Source organism: Mirounga angustirostris, unplaced genomic scaffold, assembly GCF_029215605.1.
Source record: "Mirounga angustirostris isolate CCGP_5_RB_7025 unplaced genomic scaffold, mMirAng1.0.hap1 SCAF_13, whole genome shotgun sequence".
Taxonomy (NCBI): domain Eukaryota; kingdom Metazoa; phylum Chordata; class Mammalia; order Carnivora; family Phocidae; genus Mirounga; species Mirounga angustirostris.
The window spans coordinates 85,739,448-85,762,692 of NW_026991721.1; the positions used below are offsets into that span (position 1 = coordinate 85,739,448).

The 23,245-nt window shown below is 35.3% G+C and overlaps 1 protein-coding gene across 4 annotated transcripts in view; it reads left to right on the forward strand.

Annotated features, from left to right (window-relative positions):
• Positions 1 to 23,245, forward strand: part of ARHGAP32 (Rho GTPase activating protein 32) — a 314,482-nt gene that overhangs the window by 229,287 nt on the left and 61,950 nt on the right. For 3 of the 4 annotated variants that reach the window (XM_064577227.1, XM_064577229.1, XM_064577230.1), the window contains one exon: positions 13,723 to 13,804. The exons of the other annotated variant lie outside the window; for it this stretch is intronic. In XM_064577227.1, coding sequence (XP_064433297.1) covers positions 13,723 to 13,804 — 82 coding nt within the window. The remainder of the gene's footprint in view (positions 1 to 13,722; positions 13,805 to 23,245) is intronic. 4 annotated transcript variants of the gene reach the window in all.

The window sequence follows — 23,245 nt, forward strand, 5'->3', positions numbered from 1 at the left end:
ATGGGAAAACCACTTGTTTAGGTTACCAGTACACCTCACTTTATACAGTGGCTATATTACATCATAGACTATTTTATAATTTTAATTTTTTTAAGATTTTATTTATTTATTTGCCAGAGAGAGAGAGAGAGAGCACAAGCAGGGGGAGCAGCAGAGGCAGAGGGAGAAGCAGGCTCCCCACTGAGCAGGGAGCCTGTGCAGGCCATGTGCATCTCCACTTGCAGGTCTGCAATTATTTAAGACAAATTAATAGACCTTTTTTTAAGTACAATTTTACAGAATAATTGAGCAGATAGTATAGAGTTTCATATAACCCCCCCCACCCCCACACATGGACACATAACTTCTATTATTAACATCCTGCTTTTATAAATTCATTGTATAGAATTGGCAAAATGCTGATCTTTATTGACCACCAGCTGATTTACAGAGATTATAGACAGCACAGAATAAGTACTGTTTCTAGAAGAGTTGTCTAAGGATCTGATGCTGCTCAGATCCTTGACCAAAATCACATGGATACAGAATATTTGGATATATATACTACAGAATGTCAGTTTCATATTCTGCCCCATAATGATTGAAATAGTTTTGGGGCTTGCTTTTTTGTTATAATTAATGAACCAAATTTCATACATTATTATTAACTATAGCTCATTGTTTACATTAAGTTTCGCTCTTTGTGATGTATAGTTCTGTGGCTTTTAATAAAGGCATAATGACATGTATCAACCATTACAGCTTCATACAGAGTAGTTTCACTGCCCTAACCCCTGCGCTCTACCTTTTCATCCTTCTCTCCCCATAACCCCTGACAACAAGTAATCAGTTACTGTCTCTATAGTTTTGCCTTTCTCAAAACATCATATAGTTGGAGTCATCCAGTATGTAGCCTTTCCAAATTGGCTTCTTTCACTTAGCAATATGCATTTAAGGTTCCTTCATATCTTTCCATGGTTTGATAAATCCTTTTTTGTCACTAATATTAATTGTTATGGATGTGCCAGAGTTATTTATTATAGGACATCTTGGTTGTTTCCAGTTTTTGGCAGTTATTAATAAAGCTGCTATAAACATCCATGTGCAGGTTTTTGTGTAGATAAAAGTCTTATTAATTGTTATGGATGTGCCAGAGTTATTTATTATAGGACATCTTGGTTGTTTCCAGTTTTTGGCAGTTATTAATAAAGCTGCTATAAACATCCATGTGCAGGTTTTTGTGTAGATAAAAGTCTTCAGCTCCTTTGGGTAAATACCAAGGAATACAGTTGCTAGATCATATGGTAAGCCTATGTTTAGCTTTGTTAAGAAACCACGAAACTGTCTTTCAAAGTGGTTGTCCCATTTTGCATTCCTACCAGCAATGACACTGTTCAGCATTCTCACCAACATTTGATAGTTCTCAGGGTTTTTTTCGATTTTAGCCATTTTAATAGGTGTGTAGTAGTATTACATTATTGTCTTAATTTGCAAATAAAGTCCGTTATAACATTTACTAATATACTTAAGGGTGTTATAGTGCTATCTTCATTCTTCTATTACAAGTAATTCCTTCCTTTAACACTAATTTTCAATCTTTAGTGTACTTAAAAATCACCAGGGAATCTTGTTAAAATGTAAAGTCCCAGGACCTGAGCCCCAAAATTCTGTCTCAGTGGTTGTGGGATAGGATGTAAAACCATTTTTTATCTATGTCATTCTGGCCCAGGTGTTCTTCAGACAACTCTTCTAGAAGCAGTGCTTACTCTGTGCTGCAGGTAAGCTCTGCTAATCATCTGGTGGTTGATAAAGATTAGCATTTTGCCAAGTTCTAGTCTATGTATTGTTTTGGACCATAATTTAGCTGTGGGAACAGAAAGATTAGTTCACCCATGTGTTTTAATTATACCGTGACTCTGTTTCTTTTCTTAAACTTCTGGGAGTAGGAAGTGTGAAATTATATTAACTATAGTAATTTGAAATTCTGAAATCTGTTTTTAGTTTGTTTCCTAAAGTGTATATTGAATCTTTTACCTTTGTTTTATCATAGAATGTACTTAAGCAAAAAACCCCCCCAAAAAACAAAACAAAACAAAAAAACAAACAAAAAACCCAAAACAAACAAAACCCACAACTATTTTTTTTCTCATTTTTTAAACTAAATGTCGTCAGCTTTTGTGCCTGGCTGTAGACCCTTGTTGGAAATATGAGGTAGAGTATCTGGAGAGCCCTTTTTCTTAGGTAAAAGGCATAACACAAATATAAAATGTTAATATCTTTGAGGATTATTTGTTTGTGTAGGCAGTTTCTCAGAGTTTTATCTGGGAGCTGCTAGCAACAGAATGACTTGAGAAACATGTTAAAGCTAGGTATTACCGATCGGAATCTTGGGGGATAGGGACAGGATTCTGAATTTTATCAAGTCCTTCAGATAATTATTAAACACAAAATGTGACAACCATGGAGCAGCCTCCCATTGTTTATCCTGTGCACGGATAGAAGAAGAAATTAAACAGAGTTTAGCAAATGTTCTCTTTTCCATCCAGGAAATCTTTCTTGAAACACATTTGGGATGCACTTAATTTAATGGATAGAATACCACTTAGAGATTGACTGAATTTTATACAGCTCACGTTCTCTTAGTTCTCCATAAGATGGTAAAGGATCAGGGGCACCTGGGTGACTCAGTCGGTTAAGCGCCTGCCTTCGGCTCAGGTCATGATCCTGGAGTCCCGGGATCGAGGCCCATATCAGGCTCCCTGCTCTGCGGGGAGTCTGCTTCTCCCTCTGACCCTCCCCCCTCTCATGCGCTCTCTCTCTCTCTCTCGTTCTCTCTAATAAACAAAATAAAATATTTTAAAAAAAAAGATGGTAAAGGATCAGCTTTTTAATTTTTCATAGTTGCCCTAGAATGTTCTGTGAGTGTCTTTGTGTACAAATATGAAAGAAGCAATTCTTGGACAATAACAATGTCCTTACCTCAGGAGTTTAATGTAGTTCTAAATAAATTATTTTCAGAAGAGTATTATTTATCCAAAGGGAAGATATTTGGAAGCCTGTCCCTCATAGTAGTTTAGTGGAGGAAGGAGGTTTACCTGCTCATTTATAAAAAGATCGTATATTTATATATGGGGTCCAAAGCTGTGCCTTTTCATTACTTACTATTAAATGGGGCGCCGTATTTCCTCTCTAGTTAAGTTTTGGGAGATCATGTAAATTTTCATCTGTAATGTTAAATAATAACTTCAAGGAAAGGTAGTATGTGATACTACAAATAAAAGCAACTGTAACACTTCTTCAGTGCTTCTTAAGTGTGCTGTTCTAAGTGCTTTGCACTGACCTTAAATTCTTACAGCTCTGTGAAGAAGGTACTATTATCTCGTACTGATGACAAAACTAAAGTGTAGGGGGTAAAACAACTAGCCCATTGTTATTCTGCTGTTTAATATCAGAGCTTAGATCAAATCCTAGGTATTCTGGGCAAAGAAGAGATCATAGTAGTAATTTAATGAACCAGTAGTGGCTTGTACTACTTACTGACTTGTATGAATCATAGATTTCTATAGTAGAAAAAATGATAGTGGATCATCTCTTCTTAACCTGTCATTTAAAAATTACAGAAGTCTAGAGACAAAAGATTTAGATAAATTGTTCTGATTCACAAAGACAGTACGTAATGGTACAGCCAGGACCAGTACACAGGCTTGGTGAGTTCCAATTCTATATTTTCCCCCCCTTGGATCATAAAAAGATATAAATTTTCTTAAATTATTTTTCATATTTCTTGTTTCAGTTTTTATTTTTCTTATTAGTGCAATTGCCATTATCAACTGCCATTGATATTTGTTTCTTGATATCCTTTTTCTAATTTATAACATCAGAGCATGTCCTATCAAATGATATTTAAACATTCAGTTTCATGGAAATGATTGACAAAATGGCTTAGAGCAGTAGTTCTTAACCTTATCAAACCCTTCACACCCTCATTATAATAAATATTTTCTAAAATCCTTCCATATGATTTCTGAAATGAAATTTACAAATGATGTAACTACCTACAAACAAATACAATTTTAGAGAAGGTGAAATCATTTTCACATATCATATAGAAGAAATACAAGTATGTTGTGTATTTAAAGTATACAATATATACTTGAAATACAAATATTTGGAACAACTCCATGAGAATCTTTTATTCTAAATGTAGCCCATAGACTAGCAGCATTAACGTCAGTCAGCAAATACAATAAAATCATTTATGATAGCATCAAAAATATGAAACACTTGGTGATATATCTGAAAAAAATATGAAAGATCTCTGTACTGAAAACTGCAAAATATTTTTGAGAAAAATCAAAGAATATTTAAAAAAAAAAAGGAGAGAGACACTATGTGTGGATTGGAAGTCTTTACGTTGTTAAGATGTCATTATTCCTCACATAGATCCCAGTCAAAATCTTGGCACACTTTTTTGTAGAAATTGATAAGCAAATTAATTCATATGAAAATGCAGAGGAGCTAGAATAGAATAGCCAAGATAAATTTGAAAAAGAACTAGGTTGGAGAGCTAACATTAATTGATTTGAAGACTTAGTGTAAAGGTACAGTACCAAGAGGGTGTGTTATTAGTGGAAGAGTAGACAAATAGAATAGTAGTACAGAATAGAGTCCAGAAATAGACCCATACATATACATGGACAAATGATTTTCAACAAAGATTCATCAATTCAGTGAAGAATACATGGTCTATTTTACAAATGATACTGGAACAATTCGTTGTTCCTATGCCTCCATTATAAAACCAAACAAAAAACTTTGTTTTTTAAATCATCTGTAAAACTTACCCCAAAATGGATCATATACCCAAATAATAAAGCTTAAACTATAAAGTTGCTCGAAGAAAATATAGGGGAAACTTTTGTGACTTTGGATTAGGTAGAAATTTCTTAGATGCAACATGAAATGAACAATTCATAAAAAAATTGAATTTCATCAAAGTTGGAAACTTTTCTTTGAAAGACATTACTCATAAGACAATAAAAAGAAAGCTACAGACTGGGAAAAATATTGGCAATGATTATATTTGACAAAGGACTTGTATATCTGACAAAGGACTTGTACTCAATAAGGAAACAGAGCTCAATTTTAAAAGTAGGCAAAGATCGAAACTTCACAGAAAAGATATGTCAAATAAACACATAAAGACATGCTCACTGTCATTTGTTATTAGAGAAATGCAAATTAAAATGACAGTGAGATATCACTACATACTTATTAGAATGGTGAGGCTGTGGAGGGATTGAAACACACAGGATTGGTGAGAATATTAAGATGCTACAATTTGGAAAGCAGTCCGTCAGCTTCTTAAGTTAAATAGACACCTACTATATGATCCAGCCATTCCACTCCTAGATTATTATCCAAGAGAAAAATAAAACTGACGTCCAGACAAAGACTCATATATGAATGTTCATAGCAGCCATATATATAATAGCCCCAAACTGGAAACATATTTTATCAACAGATGATTAATGGGTAAACAAATGGTGCTATCTCTACAATGGAATATTACTGGAATAAAGAGGAATGAATTACTGATACATACAGCAACATGAATGATCCTCAAAATAATTATACGGAGTGAAAGAAAACAGACAACAAAAGAGTACATTCTTTTGACTCCATTCAAATAAAATTGTAGGAAATGCAAAGTAATATAGTGATAAAAAGTAGATCAGTGGTTGCCTGGTAAGCAGGGATAGGGGTTGGGTAGGGAGAGGGAGAGATTACAAAGAGATAAAAAGAAATTTTGGGGGGTTGATGAATATATTCAGAATCTTTTTCAAAAGATTATTTATTTGACAGAGAGGGAGCACGTGAGCACAAGCAGGGGGAGCAGCAGAGGCAGAGGGAGAAGTAGGCTTCCCACTGAGCAGGGAGCCCAATGTGGGGCTCGATCCCAGGACCCTGGGATCATGACCTGAGCTGAAGGCAGACGCTTAACCAACTGAGCCACCCAGGCACCCCTAATATATTCAGAATCTTGATTGTAGTTATAGTTTTACAGATGTCAGACTTATAAAAATGTATATATTAAATATGTACAGTTTATTGTCAATTATACCTCAATCAAATTGGGAAGAAAAAACTGGAGAAGCATCTTTGACTTAACTTTTTATGTATTCAACCCAGTTGATAGTTTCTTTCTCTTCTTACCTCTGTGCCCCTACATTCATATACTCTTCTTAATTCTTCATGCCATTTTGAAACTATATATTTTTATTATCTCTTTCCTAGTTTGCAAATTCCTAAAATGTGCTTCTGTTTCTTGTCATCCCCCCTTCCTCCTACCCTAAAAGGTATACACTGTTTTTAGATTTTTCTTACTAAAACACACCTGTTCCTGTCCTTCTGCTCAGAGTTTGTCACTTTCATAGAGAAGAAACTTCAACTTTCTTGTCATGATGTCAAGAGACCATCCATGATTTCTCACCCCATTTTACTTCTCCAGTCTTACTTACCACTCTTATTTTATAAACTCAATTTCCACATAAATTAAACCATCATCCTTCCTTCCCCCATTACACAGGTTGCTCTTTTCATCTACGTGTTCTTCCACTTATAATGCCTCTCTATCCTCATCTTACTCCTGCCAAGGGAGAAAGGTAAGGTAGAGTTATTAAAATTTTAAACCAACCGTAATTTTATTTGATATGTCATTGAGCTAATGGGGAAAAATTAATCTCATTTGTTAGTTACTTGCTATATAATAAGCAGTTGTGCTCAATATATCATTCCATTGGCCCCTCCAATTTCTGCCATTATCCACTTCTTCACTTGCCTTTTTATCCAGATTAGATTCTAGGGCCAACATAATTTTTGTTTTGTTTTTTGTTTTTTTAAATTTTATTGTATTATGTTATGTTAGTCACCATGCATTACATCATTAGTTTTTTTTTTTATTCTTATGTTAATCCCCATACATTACATCATTAGTTTTAGATGAAGTGTTCCATGATTCATTGTTTGCATATAACACCCAGTGCTCCATTCAGTACATGTCTAGGGCCACCATTATTACATTTACTCATCACAAGTATATGCTTAAACCCTTCAGCCATGTTTTCTTCTCTTGCTTCACTAGTGGTCTCTGTTTGGCTTAATGCAAGAATGGACACTTCATTACTCCTCTTACTTAAGGTCTCATCAGTATTCTATTTCTTTTTTCCTGACATGTTCTTCTCTCAGAAGTGACATGACAGTCTTAGAGTTCCTCTGTCTTCTCAGTCTTTTTTTTACAGCACTTCCTCCTCTAGCAGATCCCTGAAAGTCTGGGGTCGAACTACCTTCTCATTCTGTGCTCTTTGTCTTAGACTATCTTATTTACTCTTTTAACTTTAAATTCAATATATTTGCCCATCTCCCAGATTTATACCCCGATTCCTGAACTTTTTTCTTTTCTTTTTTTTTAAAGATTTTCTTTATTTATTTGACAGAGAGAGACACAGCGAGAGAGGGAACACAAGCTGGGGAAGTGGAGAGGGAGAAGCAGGCTTCCTGCTGTGCAGGGAGCCCGGTGCGGGACTCGATCCCAGGACCCTGGGGTCATGACCTGAGCTGAAGGCAGACACTTAACGACTGAGCCACCCAGGTGCCCCATGTTTCTTTTTTTTTTAAAAAAAGATTTTATTTATTTGAGAGAGAGCAAGAGAGAGAGAGAGAGAAAGAGAGAGCATGAGCAGGGGGAGGAGCAGAAGGAGAAGCAGACTCCCCGCTGAGCAGGGAGCCTGATGTGGGACTTGATCCCAGAACCCCAAGATCATGACCTGAGCCAAAGGCAGACGCTTAACCGACTAAGCCACCCAGGCTCCCCTCCTAACTTTGTTTCTGAGTCCCAAACCTTAACATTCTACTGTAAGAGTAATGTTTTTAGCAGTAGAAATTAGGGAGCTGGCATTAAATGTTTGGGAGACAGTGTAAATAAGGCAAAGAAACGAGAAGCATTGTGGAGTTTCTTGGGACATAAAGGTGGAGAGACACAAATAGGAATATCTCAAAAAACCACTGCAAAAATTATTAGATGGAACCAGGAACTGGGAAGTCAGAAATTGAGGGAATTTGCTTACAGTTTTACTCCTTTCTGTGTAGTAGCAGCAGCTGCTGCTTCTTTGTCTCATTCTTCTCCTTTTTTTAAAAAACTACTTTCTAGTTCTAGCAACTCGGAGATAAAGATTCAAGCCTAGTTCCAAAATCTTAAGAGGCAGACTAATTGACTAATTAACTTATGGTCTGATGAACTGTAACTGGGATGTTGTTGGCAGGGGCACATAGTCTGGACTGGACAGAGATCCTAAAAAGGAGTGAGTTCTCTAAGAATATTTGGGGAGTGGGAAGAAAATAATTGACTTTCAGGGTGGGAGAGAATGCATTTGTCTTGTTTGAATCTCCTGAGTGATGTGATTTTTCTTTAGCAATACAGAGGCATGCAAGGAGGATGGTATATTGATTTATTTTGGAGAGGGTTGCTGGATTGGTTTGGCAGAAAGTTAATATTGTGAGGAAATTAAGAGTACTGATATTTTTTAAAGTTCCACTTTAACTTTAAAATGATCAATCTCTTGGTTCATACTAGGTAGCAAAAAGAGATTGGAAGGGGACTAGGTACCCTAATGGGGAAATATACGGGGAGAAGGGGATGCAGTACCTCTGAATTTGAGCTTCAGTTGTCATGGAATATATGAGCACAAGAGGCCTGGGAGGAGAGGAGGTTGTAGTCTGAGAATGAAAAATTGGGAACTCTCTGAGGCCAGTAGTTCCAGTTGATGAAGAATCTGTGGTATATCTCTGAAAGTAAGAGCATTACTTTACTAAACTTAATAAAAAAAAAATTTGTTATGCTAACAGTCCTAAAGGTTCACTAGCTATTAATTACATAAATCAACCACTAGAATAGGAATTTTTTTTTAAAAAATCAGTGATAAACACATTATTGTTGTGTTGAAATTCCTTTTAGATTTTGATTAGTTGCCTCAGGGAGACCATAGTTAGGATTAGGCTCCATTGGTAAGCAATGACTTTTTTCCCTTACAACTGTTACCAAAGCTTCAGCCTTAAGTTATTGCAGTAGTTTCTTATGTAGCATTCCCTCTATGTTGTACCAAAATATTTTTTCAGTATATTCACTTTTGTAGCCAAACCTATTTCTTTTATAGTTTGAGCCGATCCTCAAGGTAGAAGAAGGTCAGAAGAATCAGATTGCAGTTGGTACATTTAGGTCTGTCCTTATTTACTTGCCGAGAGGGAGTCATATACTTGTCAAGCTGCTGGAAACCTGTTCCTAGGAGCTATTAGAGTTAGGACAGGCCCTGGACTGAGGATACAGGTATAGATTAGTGGTGAGCCAGAGCAAGTTGTGAAATTTTTTGGAATTTTATAGTACAATTGGGAAACACAGCTGCTATTAGAAATTAAAGCATATGTTTACAATGAAGTGAATTGTATTAAAAATAAAGGTTATAATAAATACTTAAACTTTATTTGGAATTATTTTACTATATTTTACTGTTATCTGTGCTCTTGAGGTAGGTTTCCACCTAGTGTTCTGTATGGTATAAATACTGCTTAACAGGCTACTCTGTGTCTTTTTTCAACTCTGCATTCAGTTGTGTCATGTTGGTAGCTTGAAATCAGCCATGGTGGGAGCACTTATACCACGGACCCTGGCAAACGCTATAAATCAAGGCCTTTCCTCCTGAAGGGCCAGTTGTTCAACTTTTACCAGCACACTGTGGGATATATAGTAGTCCTGTGTTATCTGCGGGGGATACTTTCCAAGACCCCCAGAGAATGTCCTAAACTATGGATAGTCCTGAACATTATATATACTATGTTTTTCCTATACATACATACATACCTATGATAAAGTTTAATATATAAATTAGGCACAGTAAGAGATTTACAAAAATAATAATAAAATAGAACAATTATAAAAATTTAGTAAAAGTTATATGAATGTGATCTCTCTCTCAAAATACTGTACTGTACTCATCCTTCTTGTGATGATGTGAGGTGATAAAATGCCTATGTGATGAGATGAAGTGAGGCTAATTATGTAGGCACTGTCATTTAAGGTTAGGCTGCCGTTGACCTTCTGACAATGGATGAGGAGGAGGATCATCTGCTTTCAGACCATGGTTGACTGTGGGTAACTGAAACTGAAAGCAAAACCTATGGATAAGGGTGGAGGTGTCTACTCTAATAGTATCTCTTGCTTTTTCTCACTTTATCTCAAAGACTTGGGGGAAAACTACAAATTGAAAGTCTTTTTTCCTTCCTGGAAGCTCATCCCTAACCTGTTGTAGCCTTATCTTTAATTGTTCTTCTTCTTCTTCTTCTTTTTTTAAAGATTTTATTTATTTATTTGACAGAGAGAGACAGTGAGAGAGGGAACACAAGCAGGCGGAGTGGGAGAGGGAGAAGCAGGCTTCCCGCTGAGCAGGGAGCCCGATGCGGCGCTCGATCCCAGGACGCTGGGATCATGACCTGAGCCGAAGGCAGATGCTTAACGACTGAGCCACCCAGGCGCCCCTAATTGTTCTTCTTCTATTACTATATTTTTATTACCTACTCCTCTACCCTGTGGGCCCTAGATGTTGGTCTTTTCTCTCTCTTCCATCTTATTGCGAGAGTTGAATCTCATTTTGATCTCTGCCAGTATACCCAGTTTCCCTCACCCTTCTCAGCCATATAAATTAGAGCGTTAGAAATTGTCACTGCTGGCAGAAAGAATAATATATGAAACAGGATGACATAGCTCATAGATAATATTGCCAGAGTTCCAGTCACTTTTAACATTTGACATTTTGAATTTATCGAAATTGTTAACTGGGTAGCCACTGGGTGGTTCAGTTGGTTAAGCGTCTGCCTTCAGCTCAGGTCATGATCCCAGGGTCCTGGGATTGAGCCCGCATTGGGCTCCCTGCTCAGCAGGAAGCCTGCTTCTCCCTTTCCCACTTCCCCTGCTTGTGTTCCCTCTCTCGCTGTGTCTCTCTCTGTCAAATAAATAAAATCTTAAAAAAAAAGAAATCGTTTATATTTGGTAAAATATTAGCTTAAGTATGAGTCAGAAAAGTAAATGTTCATTAACTGTGTTTTTAGGGTTAGTTATATATTTTTTCCCCCTAGGATTAATTACATTCTGGTGTATATTTTCAACAGAGCACAGCTTCATTTTTTTGTGATGGAAATTTTATAATAGGAAAATAGAATCTACTTGCCTTTCACAAATTTATAGAATCAGCTCTTCCAACTAAAAGGCTTATTAATAGGAGTACTTTGGGTTTCAAGAAACAGAAAAGTGAACAGAGAAAGTGACTGATGGCCACTGTTGAGTTAGCAACTTAAAGATGCTAGGCAGAAATTTCTAAGATTCTCTTAGTCTTTCTTTTAAGGTCAAATGATGGTTCCTACAGATCTACTCTCCATACCTGCATCACAGCAGGAGGAAGGAGCTAGAATAGTAGCAGCAGAGCTGTATTTGCATGTGCTGTGGCTACACCTGGGCACTGAATATATAGTTTAGCTAATAGTAATATTATACTTTATGCTAATAATAATATTATACTTTATAATAGTAATACTATACTTTATGATGAAGGGAGACAAGTGAGCAGGGATTGGAGATAGGCATTAAATGAAGTTACCATGGACCTCTACATAGTACACAGTATCACATTCACTCATATATCTAAACCTAATGCACTGAGACAAATTTAAAAAGTGCAAATGTAACTAATATATGATGTAGTTCTCCAAAGAAGTTCATTAAGCTTTGTTCAGTCTAGGCAGTGATGGAAAACTGGTTTTTATTTGCTGAAAGATATTCAAGTTTAGAAAATAGGCTAGGTGCTTTCACACAAATTATGTGGTAGCTAATATTATCCTCATTTTTACAAAATAGGAAACTGAGACAGATGTTAATTAATTTGCTCCAGATCACAGAACCTAGTAAATGGGCAGGCCAAGTTTAGAACCTGGTCTTTTCTCTCTAGAAAGTTGCGGAAAATGTTTATAAATTGAAATTAATTCTAATTTTATGGAAAGAATGATATTTGATAGGGAAGAAACTCAAGTCCACACATGCAGAAGGTGGTAAGTGTTATGTGTCGTCCATTGAAAGGTAGAGCCTGAGCCCTCTAGGCTTGTAGTAGCTAGCGTATTGGAGATACTAACACTTAGTGGGTACTTACTGTATGCATTTTGCTTATACTGATCCATTTAATTCTTATAACAACCCTTATGTACTAGGTACTATTACTGTGTTTAGATGAAGAAACTGAAAACAGGGAGGCTGAGTCACAAACCTGACCTTGTAAGTGGCAGACCTAGAACTGAACCCAGGCACTCTTACCCTTGAGGCTGTCCGTTAACCATGACACCATCCACCCTCTCATAATAACTGGTATGTGTAAGGAAGAATAAGAAGGGTTTCTCAAGGTGATTCTTATCTGGTTCTAATTGATCTTGGAAGAATTCCTACTTGTTCAGCTACATAGGATGTTGAATAAAATATGGTATGAAATTTCACCAGTAAAACAAACACTTAAAGCTTCATTTTGGAAGGCAAGGCATAGGAACTTTAAGAACCCCAAATTCAGATATCTTTTAAACGAAACTGGTAACATGTTAGTAACCCCTTTTCAGCTCATGATAATTGGTTACATCTTCATAATTTTAAGAACTACCATGGAATATCGATCCAGAAATTGGAATAAGAATGCAGTAAATGCATATGTGAAAATAATCCCACACAGATGGAAGTTACACAGCTCAGAATCAGAACTTCATGATGAATCATAACTTTTGGAAGACCATTCCATTCTTCCCGAGTCTGTCAACAGAGGGATGTAAAAAGTGATGTAGTTTTCATGTTCAGCTTTAACATCTGTTGCATGGTAGCCTGATTATATTCCTATCTAAGGAAACATCTATAAATATTGGCAAAGATCTCTTTTTTACTTTTGTTTCCAGGCTGTTTATCTCTGTATGTATTCTCTTGGCTCTACAGTGGATCTCTGTGTAATGTGGGTGGTCTGTGGTGAGCTCAGTATTTTCCTAATACAACTACTTACGATTCTAGACCTAACATTATTGGTTGTTTTCTTCTCTTTTGGTTTCCCACTTAATTTATACACTACTAGCAACAGTAAATACCAGGATTTTAAATGAGTAATTGTTTCATCAATTTATTTTAGTCCTGTCATTTTTCATGAAACCTGTGAGAGAATGAAAATTCACAAAAAAATTTGAATGTGGTTTAGTGTTGACTTTTTTAAAATTATAGAGAAGACAATAAATACGAAAGTTGCCGTAGATAAATCAATACAACTGGGTTGAAATTTCAGCAATGTAAGTTATTAAGAGGTAAAAATTGTATATACTGCATGTATAGCTTGGTATCAGACTAAATATTTTAATTGGTATAAAAAAAGTTTGAGAAATTAAAAGCTAAAACTGAAAAAGCAGACTTAGATATTTGGACTCATAATACACAACTCTGTATACTCATAGCAACAGATTGTTTTATTATTTGTGTAATTGGTATCATCTGTGATTTAGAGTCTTGGAATAATAGAATCCTTTGGGAGGGACTGTGGAGTACATTACTGGAATTGAATTGGCAGTGTTCACACAATGGTCTGTGCTCTGGTTTAGAATCCTCTCTTTGCTGCTTTTCTTCCATAGGTGGGACTCTTCCCTGGACACTGTGTTGAATTAATTAATCAGAAAGTTCCTCAGTCAGTGACCAACTCAGTGCCCAAACCAGGTCAGTACACTTTTTCATTAGTGTGGTTATTTTATCAGCTGCTTAAAGAAACAGATTTTCTCTTTTAGCTGAACACATAGCTTGTTTTGCTGTTCTTTCCATTTATTGACATAATATGAATCCTTAATTTTATGTGGTTTTGATTTTTAATATATTTTTATTTCTCTATTGATTATTTCGCAAAGGTGCATTTGACATTTCAGATAATTTCAGAGAACTTCTTGGTCCATTAATCTTTGTCATTATTTGTTTTTGTAGTTATATAGTAGGGATATAGCTTATTAATGATAAAAGAAATAACAAGTTTAAAGAACTCATATAGTATGATTAGCTGAAAAGTAATAAATTAAAGGGAATATATACTTTATCAATGACTATGAACATCAAAACTATTTTATTTTTTAAAGCTATTTTAAACAGCATTTTCATTACTTACATAGTGTATTTACAGTGCTGTGTAAATATATGGACTGTTTTATGAATAAATAAAGCAGTGTCACAGGGGGTGGAAATCAAGAAAATGGAAGTTTTTGTTTTTATTGGGGTGATTTGATCTAGGCAAATTGTATAGAGTACTTAGCCTGGAAGTTTTTAGTGTGATATAAATTTTTTAAAGGAAAACAAAACAAAGATTGAAAGATTTTGGAGGAAAGGGAAAGTAATCAAATTTATTTCTCTTACTTGTATTATATTCCCTTTGCCTTTCTCCATCCTTCTCCCTACTCTGCCCCTAGTAGAAGAAAAAGAAAAAAATCTCTGGGCCTCAGAATTTATTTGGACTGTTTTCCTTAAAGTATTTTCTAGGGTTAGAACCTATGTGTAAGAATTAGAAGGAAAAAAAGCTTATTTAGTATTTTCCCACCTCTGTCCCCAAAGCATACATCATACCATCTTTGCTTTAGTATTTAGGTAAAGGTAATAAAGGTCAATAACCCCTTTTGAAGCTTATTTCTTAACAGAAAGTTAGGAATTTTAAAATTTTAGGCAGACTACCTTTATTGTTTAGTAGAGAAAAATACTTGAAAACAGTGTTTTCTGCAGTTCTACTTGAGACAGGATTCTTAGTCTCTTTTCAAAACATTTTTATCCTCTGTTAAATCCCCCTTCTTTGGGTAAACACTATTAAAAAAACTTTCTCAGTGGGTACTTGCTCAGTAAATATTCATTAGCAGTTGTGATGACTATAGGTTTCTTTCTTTTTTTAAATATGGCATCATGAACTTAAAAGAAAATCCCATACCCATTAGCAGACAGTGTCCCAACCTCTCCCTGCTTCCCAGCCCTAAGCAGCTACTAGTTTACTTTCTGTCTCTATAGATAATCTCCCTATTCTAGACATTTCATAAAAATGGAATCATATAATATATGGTTTTTTGTTATTAGCTTCTTTGACTTAGCATGTTTTCAAGGTTCATCCATGTATCAGAATTTAATTCTTCTTTATGGCTAAATAATATTCCATTGTATGGGTATGCTATAGTTTATCAGCTCATTTTTTTTTTTTTTAAAGATTTTATTTATTTATTTGACAGAGAGAGACACAGCGAGAGAGGAAACACAAGCAGGGGGAGTGGGAAAGGGAGAAGCAGGCTCCCCGCAGAGCAGGGAGCCCGATGCGGGACTCGATCCCAGGACCCTGGGATCATGACCCGAGCTGAAGGCAGTCGCTTAACCAACTGAGCCACCCAGGCGCCCTGTCAACTCATTTTTAGTCGTTTCCATTTTTGACTATGAGTAATGCTGTTTATGAACACTGGTGTTCAAGTTTTTATGTAGATAAATATTTTCATCTCTCATGCATATATTTAGGAATGAAACTGCTGGGTCATATGGTAGCTCTATACTTAACCTTTTGAAGAACTGCCAGACTGCTTTACAAAGTAGCTAACCATTTTACAATATCCCTTGCAGTATATGAGAGTTTTAGTTGCTTCATATCCTTGTTATTGTGTTTTTGATTGTTGCCATCTTACTGGTAATGAAGTGGTGTATCTTTGTGAGTTCGATTTGTATTTTCCTGATGACTAATAATGTTGAGTATCTTTTTATGTGCTTATTAGCCATTTGCATGTTTTTGGAGAAATATCTATTCAGATTCTTTGCCCATTTTTTAATTGGGTTGTCATTTTATTATTGAGTTGTAAGTATTCTTTATATATTCTAGATACAAGTCCTTTATCAGGTAATGTGATTTACAGATATTTTTCTCACATTCTGTGGGTTGTCTTTGCCTGTCTTTATTCTGTCCATTGAAGCATAAAAGTTTTTAATTTTGATTAAGTTCAATATATTTTTTCTTTGGTTGCTTATGCTTTTGGTGTCTTATTTATGAAGACTTTGCCTAACCCAAGGTCAAGATTTACTCCTATTATTTTATTCTAAGAACTTTATAGTTTTAGGTCTTGGATTTTAGTCTGTGATTCATTTTGAGTTAGTTTTTGTGTCTAGTGTGAGGTCCAACTCCATTGGACATCTGGGAGTCTTAGTACTATTTGTTGAAACAAGGGTTATTCCTTCCCCATTGAATTGTCTTAATTCCCTTGTAAAAAATTAATTGACCTTAGACATAAAAGTTTATTTTTGGACTTTTGGTTCTATTCCACTGATCTGTATGTCTATTCTTAAGGTCAGTACGACCCTGTCTTGATTACCTTTGTTTTGTGGTATATTTTGCTCTTAGTTTATTCTTTCTTAGGATTGATTTGGCTTTTCAGGGTCCTTGGCAATTCCCTATGAATTTTAGAATCAGCTTGTCAATTTCTACAAAGAAGTCAGCTGGATTTTGATAGGGATTGTATTGAATCTGTGTATCAATTGGGAAAGTAGTACCATCTTATCAGTATTTATTAAGTCTTCCAATCCATGAACATGGGATGTTTTTCCATTTATTTAGACTTCTTTAATTTTGTTCAAGGTTTTGTAGTTTTCAGAGTATAAATTTTCATTTTTTGTTAAATTTATTTTTTTTCTTTTTGATGCTATTGTAAATGGAATTATTTTCTTGATTTCATTTTCTTATTCATTGCAAGTACACAGAAACACAATTAATTTTGTATACTAATCATGTATCCTGAAACCTTGTTGAAATGTTTATTCTAATAGTTTTTTTTAGTTGGATTCCTTGGGATAGTCTATATTCAAGATCATGTTATCTGTGAATAGAGATAGTTTTACTTCTTCCTTTGCAATCTGGATGCTTTTTATTTCTTTTTCTTGCCCAATTTCCCTGGCAAGACCTCTAAGAATGGCCATCTTTGTCTCATTTCTGATCTTAGGAGAAAGCATCGTTCATTCACGATTAAGTAAGATGTTAACTGTGGGGTTTACATAGATGCCCTTTATCTTAGTTCTTAGTTTGTTGAATGATTTTATCATGAAAAGGTGTTGGCTTTAGTCAAATACTTTTTATCTATCTGTTGAATGATCATGGGTTTTTGTGGTCACTATTTTAAAGTTATTAAATTCAACATCAAAAATTTATTGTGGTTTCTCATGCATTATTTTTATATATTTCTGCTGTGTAAACTTAACCTGTTAGGTATTAAGTTTGTGGGTTGTCTTTGATAATTCTGCCTCAGGTATACTGTAAACTTAGTTTTTAAAAATTAGCTTAATATTGGTATTAAATTGTGCCAATTAAATACTTTCTCATGTTTTGAATGAGAAAGTGACATTTTAATAGTGATAACCTCCAGAGCTTTTAAAACTTGAGAAAGTTAATCAGATATTGATAGTTCTGGAAAATAAATTTCTATTAATAGACCTGTATGACATTGTTAATTCTAAATTAGTGATGACATGTAATGACAGCACACCTTCAAAAGCTAATATTTTCTCTTTTGTGAGCAACATTGCAGGGTTGGCATAAGGAAATGTGCATTCTTAATATATTTTGAAAGGGATGATGTGAATTCTATCAGCCTCAGCCTTGTTTCACACTTTAAAACTGTCTTTGCCTACAGTATAAACAACTTGAATGTTCTATTTATTTTTAACATTGCCATCTGTTACTGTTAGATGCCAAATCTGAAAGATGCAGCTATAGTTTGAGACTGAAATTTAAAGCTCCCTATATTATTACACAACAAGGGCACTAGGAAAAATGTTCCCTTTGGAGCTCTTCTTAATGTTCTCAACATGTTCAATTATTTGTGTATGCAAAAATAAAATCAATGAATCACCATGTCCTGATCAAGAAAGCAAGTATCCATGCTGCCTTAAGAAGAAGAAGGTGTGGTAGAGTGGGGTTGAGGGGGGAGAGAGGGAGAGAAAGAGAGAGGAAGACAAGAAGAGGAAAGAAAAGAGGAAGAAAGATAGAAGCTTGTCCATAAGAAATTGGCAGTTAGTTCAGTCACTACAGGTTATGGTTTGATGGAGGAAGATGAGGTTGAGGTAGGGGAAGAAGGGAAAGCATATGTGGTTTTCTTTGTGTTTATCCTGTTTGGAGTTGATGGAGCAGTTGGATTTATTTATTGATCTCTTTCTTCAGGTTTTTAGTTTTCTCAGCTATTATCTCTTCTGTATTTCTTTTGTGCAATAGTTTCTCTTTCTCTTTTTCTTTGCACGTCTGTTACACTCTTTGATATCGTCTCACACATCCTCTTCTCAGCTTAGATACTTATATTTGACCTATCTTAAATTTCACTGATTTTTCTCTCCCTGTAGGCTTCTCTTAAGCCCATCTAATAAACTCTTCAATTCTTACGTATTTTATTTCTTAGATTAACATTTTGTCTTTTTTATAATTTCCATGGTGGAATTCCTCATTTTCTCACATTATCTACCTTTTCATTTATAAAGAAAGAAAAAGAGGGGTTGGAGGGTTGGGGAGGGAGAGGGGAGAGAGAGGAAGGTAGGGAAAGAGGGTAAGAGAAAAGCAAAGACAAAAGCAAAGCTTATTTTTGAAGTATGAACTTCTTAAGATGAAGGGCTTAGGGAATTTAGAGAGAACACTTCCTCTGAAAACAGAAAATTTGGACAGAAATATAAAAATATCTCTTTGAAGCACTGGAAGGTTAATAAAGCAGTAAACACTTACTGAGCTAAGGTTAAGCAGAAGAAGGGCATCCTGAAGAGTGACCCCAGTATATGGAGACATTATTCCCGTAGGGTATCTACTGATGGAATAGAGAAAGTCACAGTGCTAGGGGAATAAAAATTGGAGTTCAGAGCCCAATAGGTCAGAGTTGCTGATAAATGCCCCAAGTTTTGAGGTAGGATTTTTGTGGAAATTGACAACCGATTCTAAACTGATTCTAAAATTTATGTGGAAATGCAGAGCCCCAAATACCCAAGACAATTTTGAAGAACAGAAAAATGAGAAACTTACTATTTTAAATATCAAGATTTATTGGTCTTTTAAAAAGATTTATTTATTTATTTGAGAGCGAGCAAGCCAGGGGTAAGGGTGCAGAGGGAGAGAGAAATCCCAAGCAGATTCCTCCGTGTTGAGCTTGATCCCACTACCCTAAAATCACAGCCTGAGCCAAAACCAAGAGTCGGGTGCTCGACAGCCTGCACCACCCAGGTGCCTCAAGATTTATTGTTAAAATTTCACTTATTAAGATGATGATGTTGGGGCGCCTAGGTGGCTCAGATGGTTAAGCATCTGCCTTCAGCTCAGGTCATGATCCCTGGTCCTGGGATTGAGCCCCACATCAGGCTCCTGGCTCAGCGGGGAGCCTGCTTCTCCCTCTCCCTCTGCCTCTCCCCCTGCTCATGCTCTCTCTCTCTCTGTATTTCTGTGTCTCAAGTGAATAAATAAAATCTTTAAAAAAATTAATTTAAAAAAAAAAGATGATGGTGTTGATTCAAGGGTAGACAAATAGATGAGTGGAACAGAATAGAATCCAGAAACAAACCTGTGAATGCATAGGTACTTGATTTATGACAAAGGTGGCATTTCAGAGCATTATCAAAAGGATAGTCATTTCAGTAAATGGTGCTAGGTCACCTTGATACACACACACACACACACATATATATGTATCACACACACACATACATATACACACACACATATATATACGTATATATATATATTTCTTATTTAATCCTGTATATAAAATCATTCCTAGGAGGAGAGTTACAGATCTTTATGTGAAAGGTAAAACAGTGAAAGTTTCAGAAGATAATATATATCTCCATGACCTGTTTTCATGATCTTGGGGTAGACATAAACAGTAATCATAACTGAAAAGCATAATAATTAAACCTAATTAAAGTTCAGAACTTCATCCTAATACGCTATTAAGATAATGAAGAAGGCAAGTCACAAAATGAGAAAGATATTTGACAGAGGTCACATAACTGAAGTATCTAAAGAGTCAATAAGAAAAGGACTAATAAACTGATTTGTTTAATTGAGTAAAAATTTGGACAAGTACTTTAGTAAGCATATGACAAGAAGATCAACATCATTAGTCTTAGGGACTTAAGGAAATCCAAATTGAAATCTTACTCTTTTTAATGCATGTCCACTAGAATGGTTAAAATGTAAGAATAAGAATACCAAAGGTTGGCAAGGATATATATCAGTGGGAATTCTCACATGCTGCTAGTAGGAGTGTAATGTGGGACAGTCATTGTTTGGCATTACATACTGAATTTGACACATACCCTGTAATCCAGCAGTTTCACTGTTAGGTATGTATAGAATGTTTATAGCAACTTTAGTCCTAATTGTCAAAAAACTTGAAAAACTCAGAGGTATTCCATAATGGAATGGATAAATGAAGACATGTTCATTGAATAGATTCTTCTACACCAATGAAAATGAAATGAGTTACAACTATATTCAACAATATGGATGAATTTCACAAAAATAAATGTTGAGTTGAATAAATATTGAAGCCTGCTATACATACATACATACATGCATACATACATACACTGTATAATTCCACATAGATAAAGAGAGTTCAAAATCATAGAGCTCAAGACCATTCTGCGGTGTTAGAAGTCAGAATATCAGTTACCTTTGGAGAGGAGGAGGGGGTAGTGATTGGGATGGGTAGGAGAAAGAGGATTCTAGTGTGCGAGTAGTGTTCTGTTGATCCTGGTGGTGATTGTACAAGAATATAATAATGTTGAGCATCTTTTCATGTGCTTATTGGCCATTTGTAGAGAAATGCATTTTAAAGTCTTTTGTCATTTTTGAATTGGTCACTTTGTGTTTTTTAAGTATATTTTTAATTCTTTGCAGTATTGCTTTAATATTCAAATGTTGGAAATCACATTTTCAAAATAGATTTGATATTTCCATACTGTGAAATACCCTGCAGCCATCAAAAAGAAAGAGGTAGAGGCATATGGAATTTTTTTCTGTGATGTATTGTTAACTGAAAAAGCAAATCACAGCATAGTATAATCCCATTGTAAATTCACAGAAGAGGATCTGGAAGGATACATGCCTAATTGGAAAGGGGAATGGGATTATGGAAATAGCAAGAGACATTTCATTTTTTCTCTGTTTGCTTCTGTATTATTTAATCCCTTTACAGTAAACATGTATTACTTTATAAAATATGAAAAAATTGATTGTGTCTCCCCTTAATTCCATCCTGTCCAAATAGGTGATTTCCAAGGGTCCTTCTTAATGTAACCACCCCATAGAATAGATATTTTCTGATGGTAGCTTTAACTTAGATATTTTATTCAATTTATGTATATGTGTGAAAAGCAGCACAGCTGAAGAGACAAGAGCATAGGGTCCAACCTTAAGTTTCAATCCCTGTGCCACATTTTACTGTGGGTGCATATCATTTGGCTTCTCTGACTTTTAATTCCCTTATCTAAAAAGATTCCTTTGAAGATTAGGGATAAGGCATTTAAAGCCCCTGGATATTTAATAAATGTCAGCTGTATTATTTATTGATACATGCTTATACACTGTTATGTTATTTAAACTCCAGAGTGTCACAAACTAGATTTAGTTTATGTAGATATGAAATTAGTATATTATTTGTTGGTAAAATCTGTATGCCAGCATGTCACAGTATATCATTGAAAGAAATGAATTACAGAAGTTTTCATGGGACCATGGTGGGGGAGGGAGCCTCTTTGGATGGCCACTTGAATAGAGTTTGCATTATAAATTTTTGTCTTTTTTTGGTGACAGCTGAATTTTTTGGTTAGTAGACATAGAAGTAGCTGAGGCCTTCATTTGGGGGAAAGACTTAGTAATTAGATGTAATACTGTGAAATCCTTATATTAAGAAGTAGTTTATAAGGAACAAATTAGCCCGAATTTGTAGCATAATTTTGAAATAAAATTTTTGTTTGTTTTCTTCTTTTAGGGAACTGGTCCTCTAGTGTCTTACTTCCTTTGTTGTTTTACTAGTTTTTTTTAACAGTATTGCCTAATTATGGTATTTTTCCTTTATTTTTGTTTGTTTGCTCCTGAATTGTTTCTGTTCTCTTTCTTTGAGTTTCTAGCACTTTGTTCTTTTGTAACCATGTTTCTTTAACATGTCACTTTATTACGAAGTGACCAGACATTTTATATCAAGTAAAGTTAGCTGTAGGTTTTTATTTCTAGTATGTGCAGTATTGCATTGAGCATATGCTTATATTCTGGAGGCTAATCCTTCAAGAATCAGATATTAAAACTGGTATCATACCATCCACTTTTTTCAAAGAAATGGAACAAATAATCCTAAAATTTATATGGAACCAGAAAAGACCCCAGATAGCCAGAGGAATGTTGAAAAAGAAAAGTAAAGCTGGTGGCATCACAATTCCAGACTTCAAGCTCTATTACAAAACTGTAATCATCAAGACAGTGTGGTACTGGCACAAAACAGACACACAGATCAATGGAACAGAATAGAGAGCCCAGAAATGGACCCTCAACTCTATGGTCAACTCATCTTCGACAAAGCAGGAAAGAATGTCCAATGGAAAAAAGAGAGTCTCTTCAACAAATGGTGTTGGGAAAATTGGACAGCCACATGCAGAAGAATGAAACTGGACCATTTCCTTACACCACACACAAAAATAGACTCCAAATGGTTGAAAGGCCTCAATGTGAGACAGGAGTCCATCAAAATCCTAAAGGAGAACACAGGCAGCAACCTCTTCGACCTCAGCCACAGCAACTTCTTCCTAGAAACATCACCAAAGGCAAGGGAAGCAAGGGCAAAAATGAACTATTGGGACCTCATCAAGATAAAAAGCTTTTGTACAGCAAAAGAAACAGTCAACAAAACCAAAAGACAACTGACAGAATGGGAGAAGATATTTGCAAATGACATATCAGATAAAGGGCTAGTATCCAAAATCTATAAAGAACTTCTTAAACTCAAGACCCAAAGAACAAATGATCCAATCAAGAAATGGGCAGAAGACATGAATGGACATTTTTCCAAAGAAGACATCCAAATGGCCAACAGACACATGAAAAAGTGCTCAACATCGCTCGGGATCAGGGAAATCCAAATC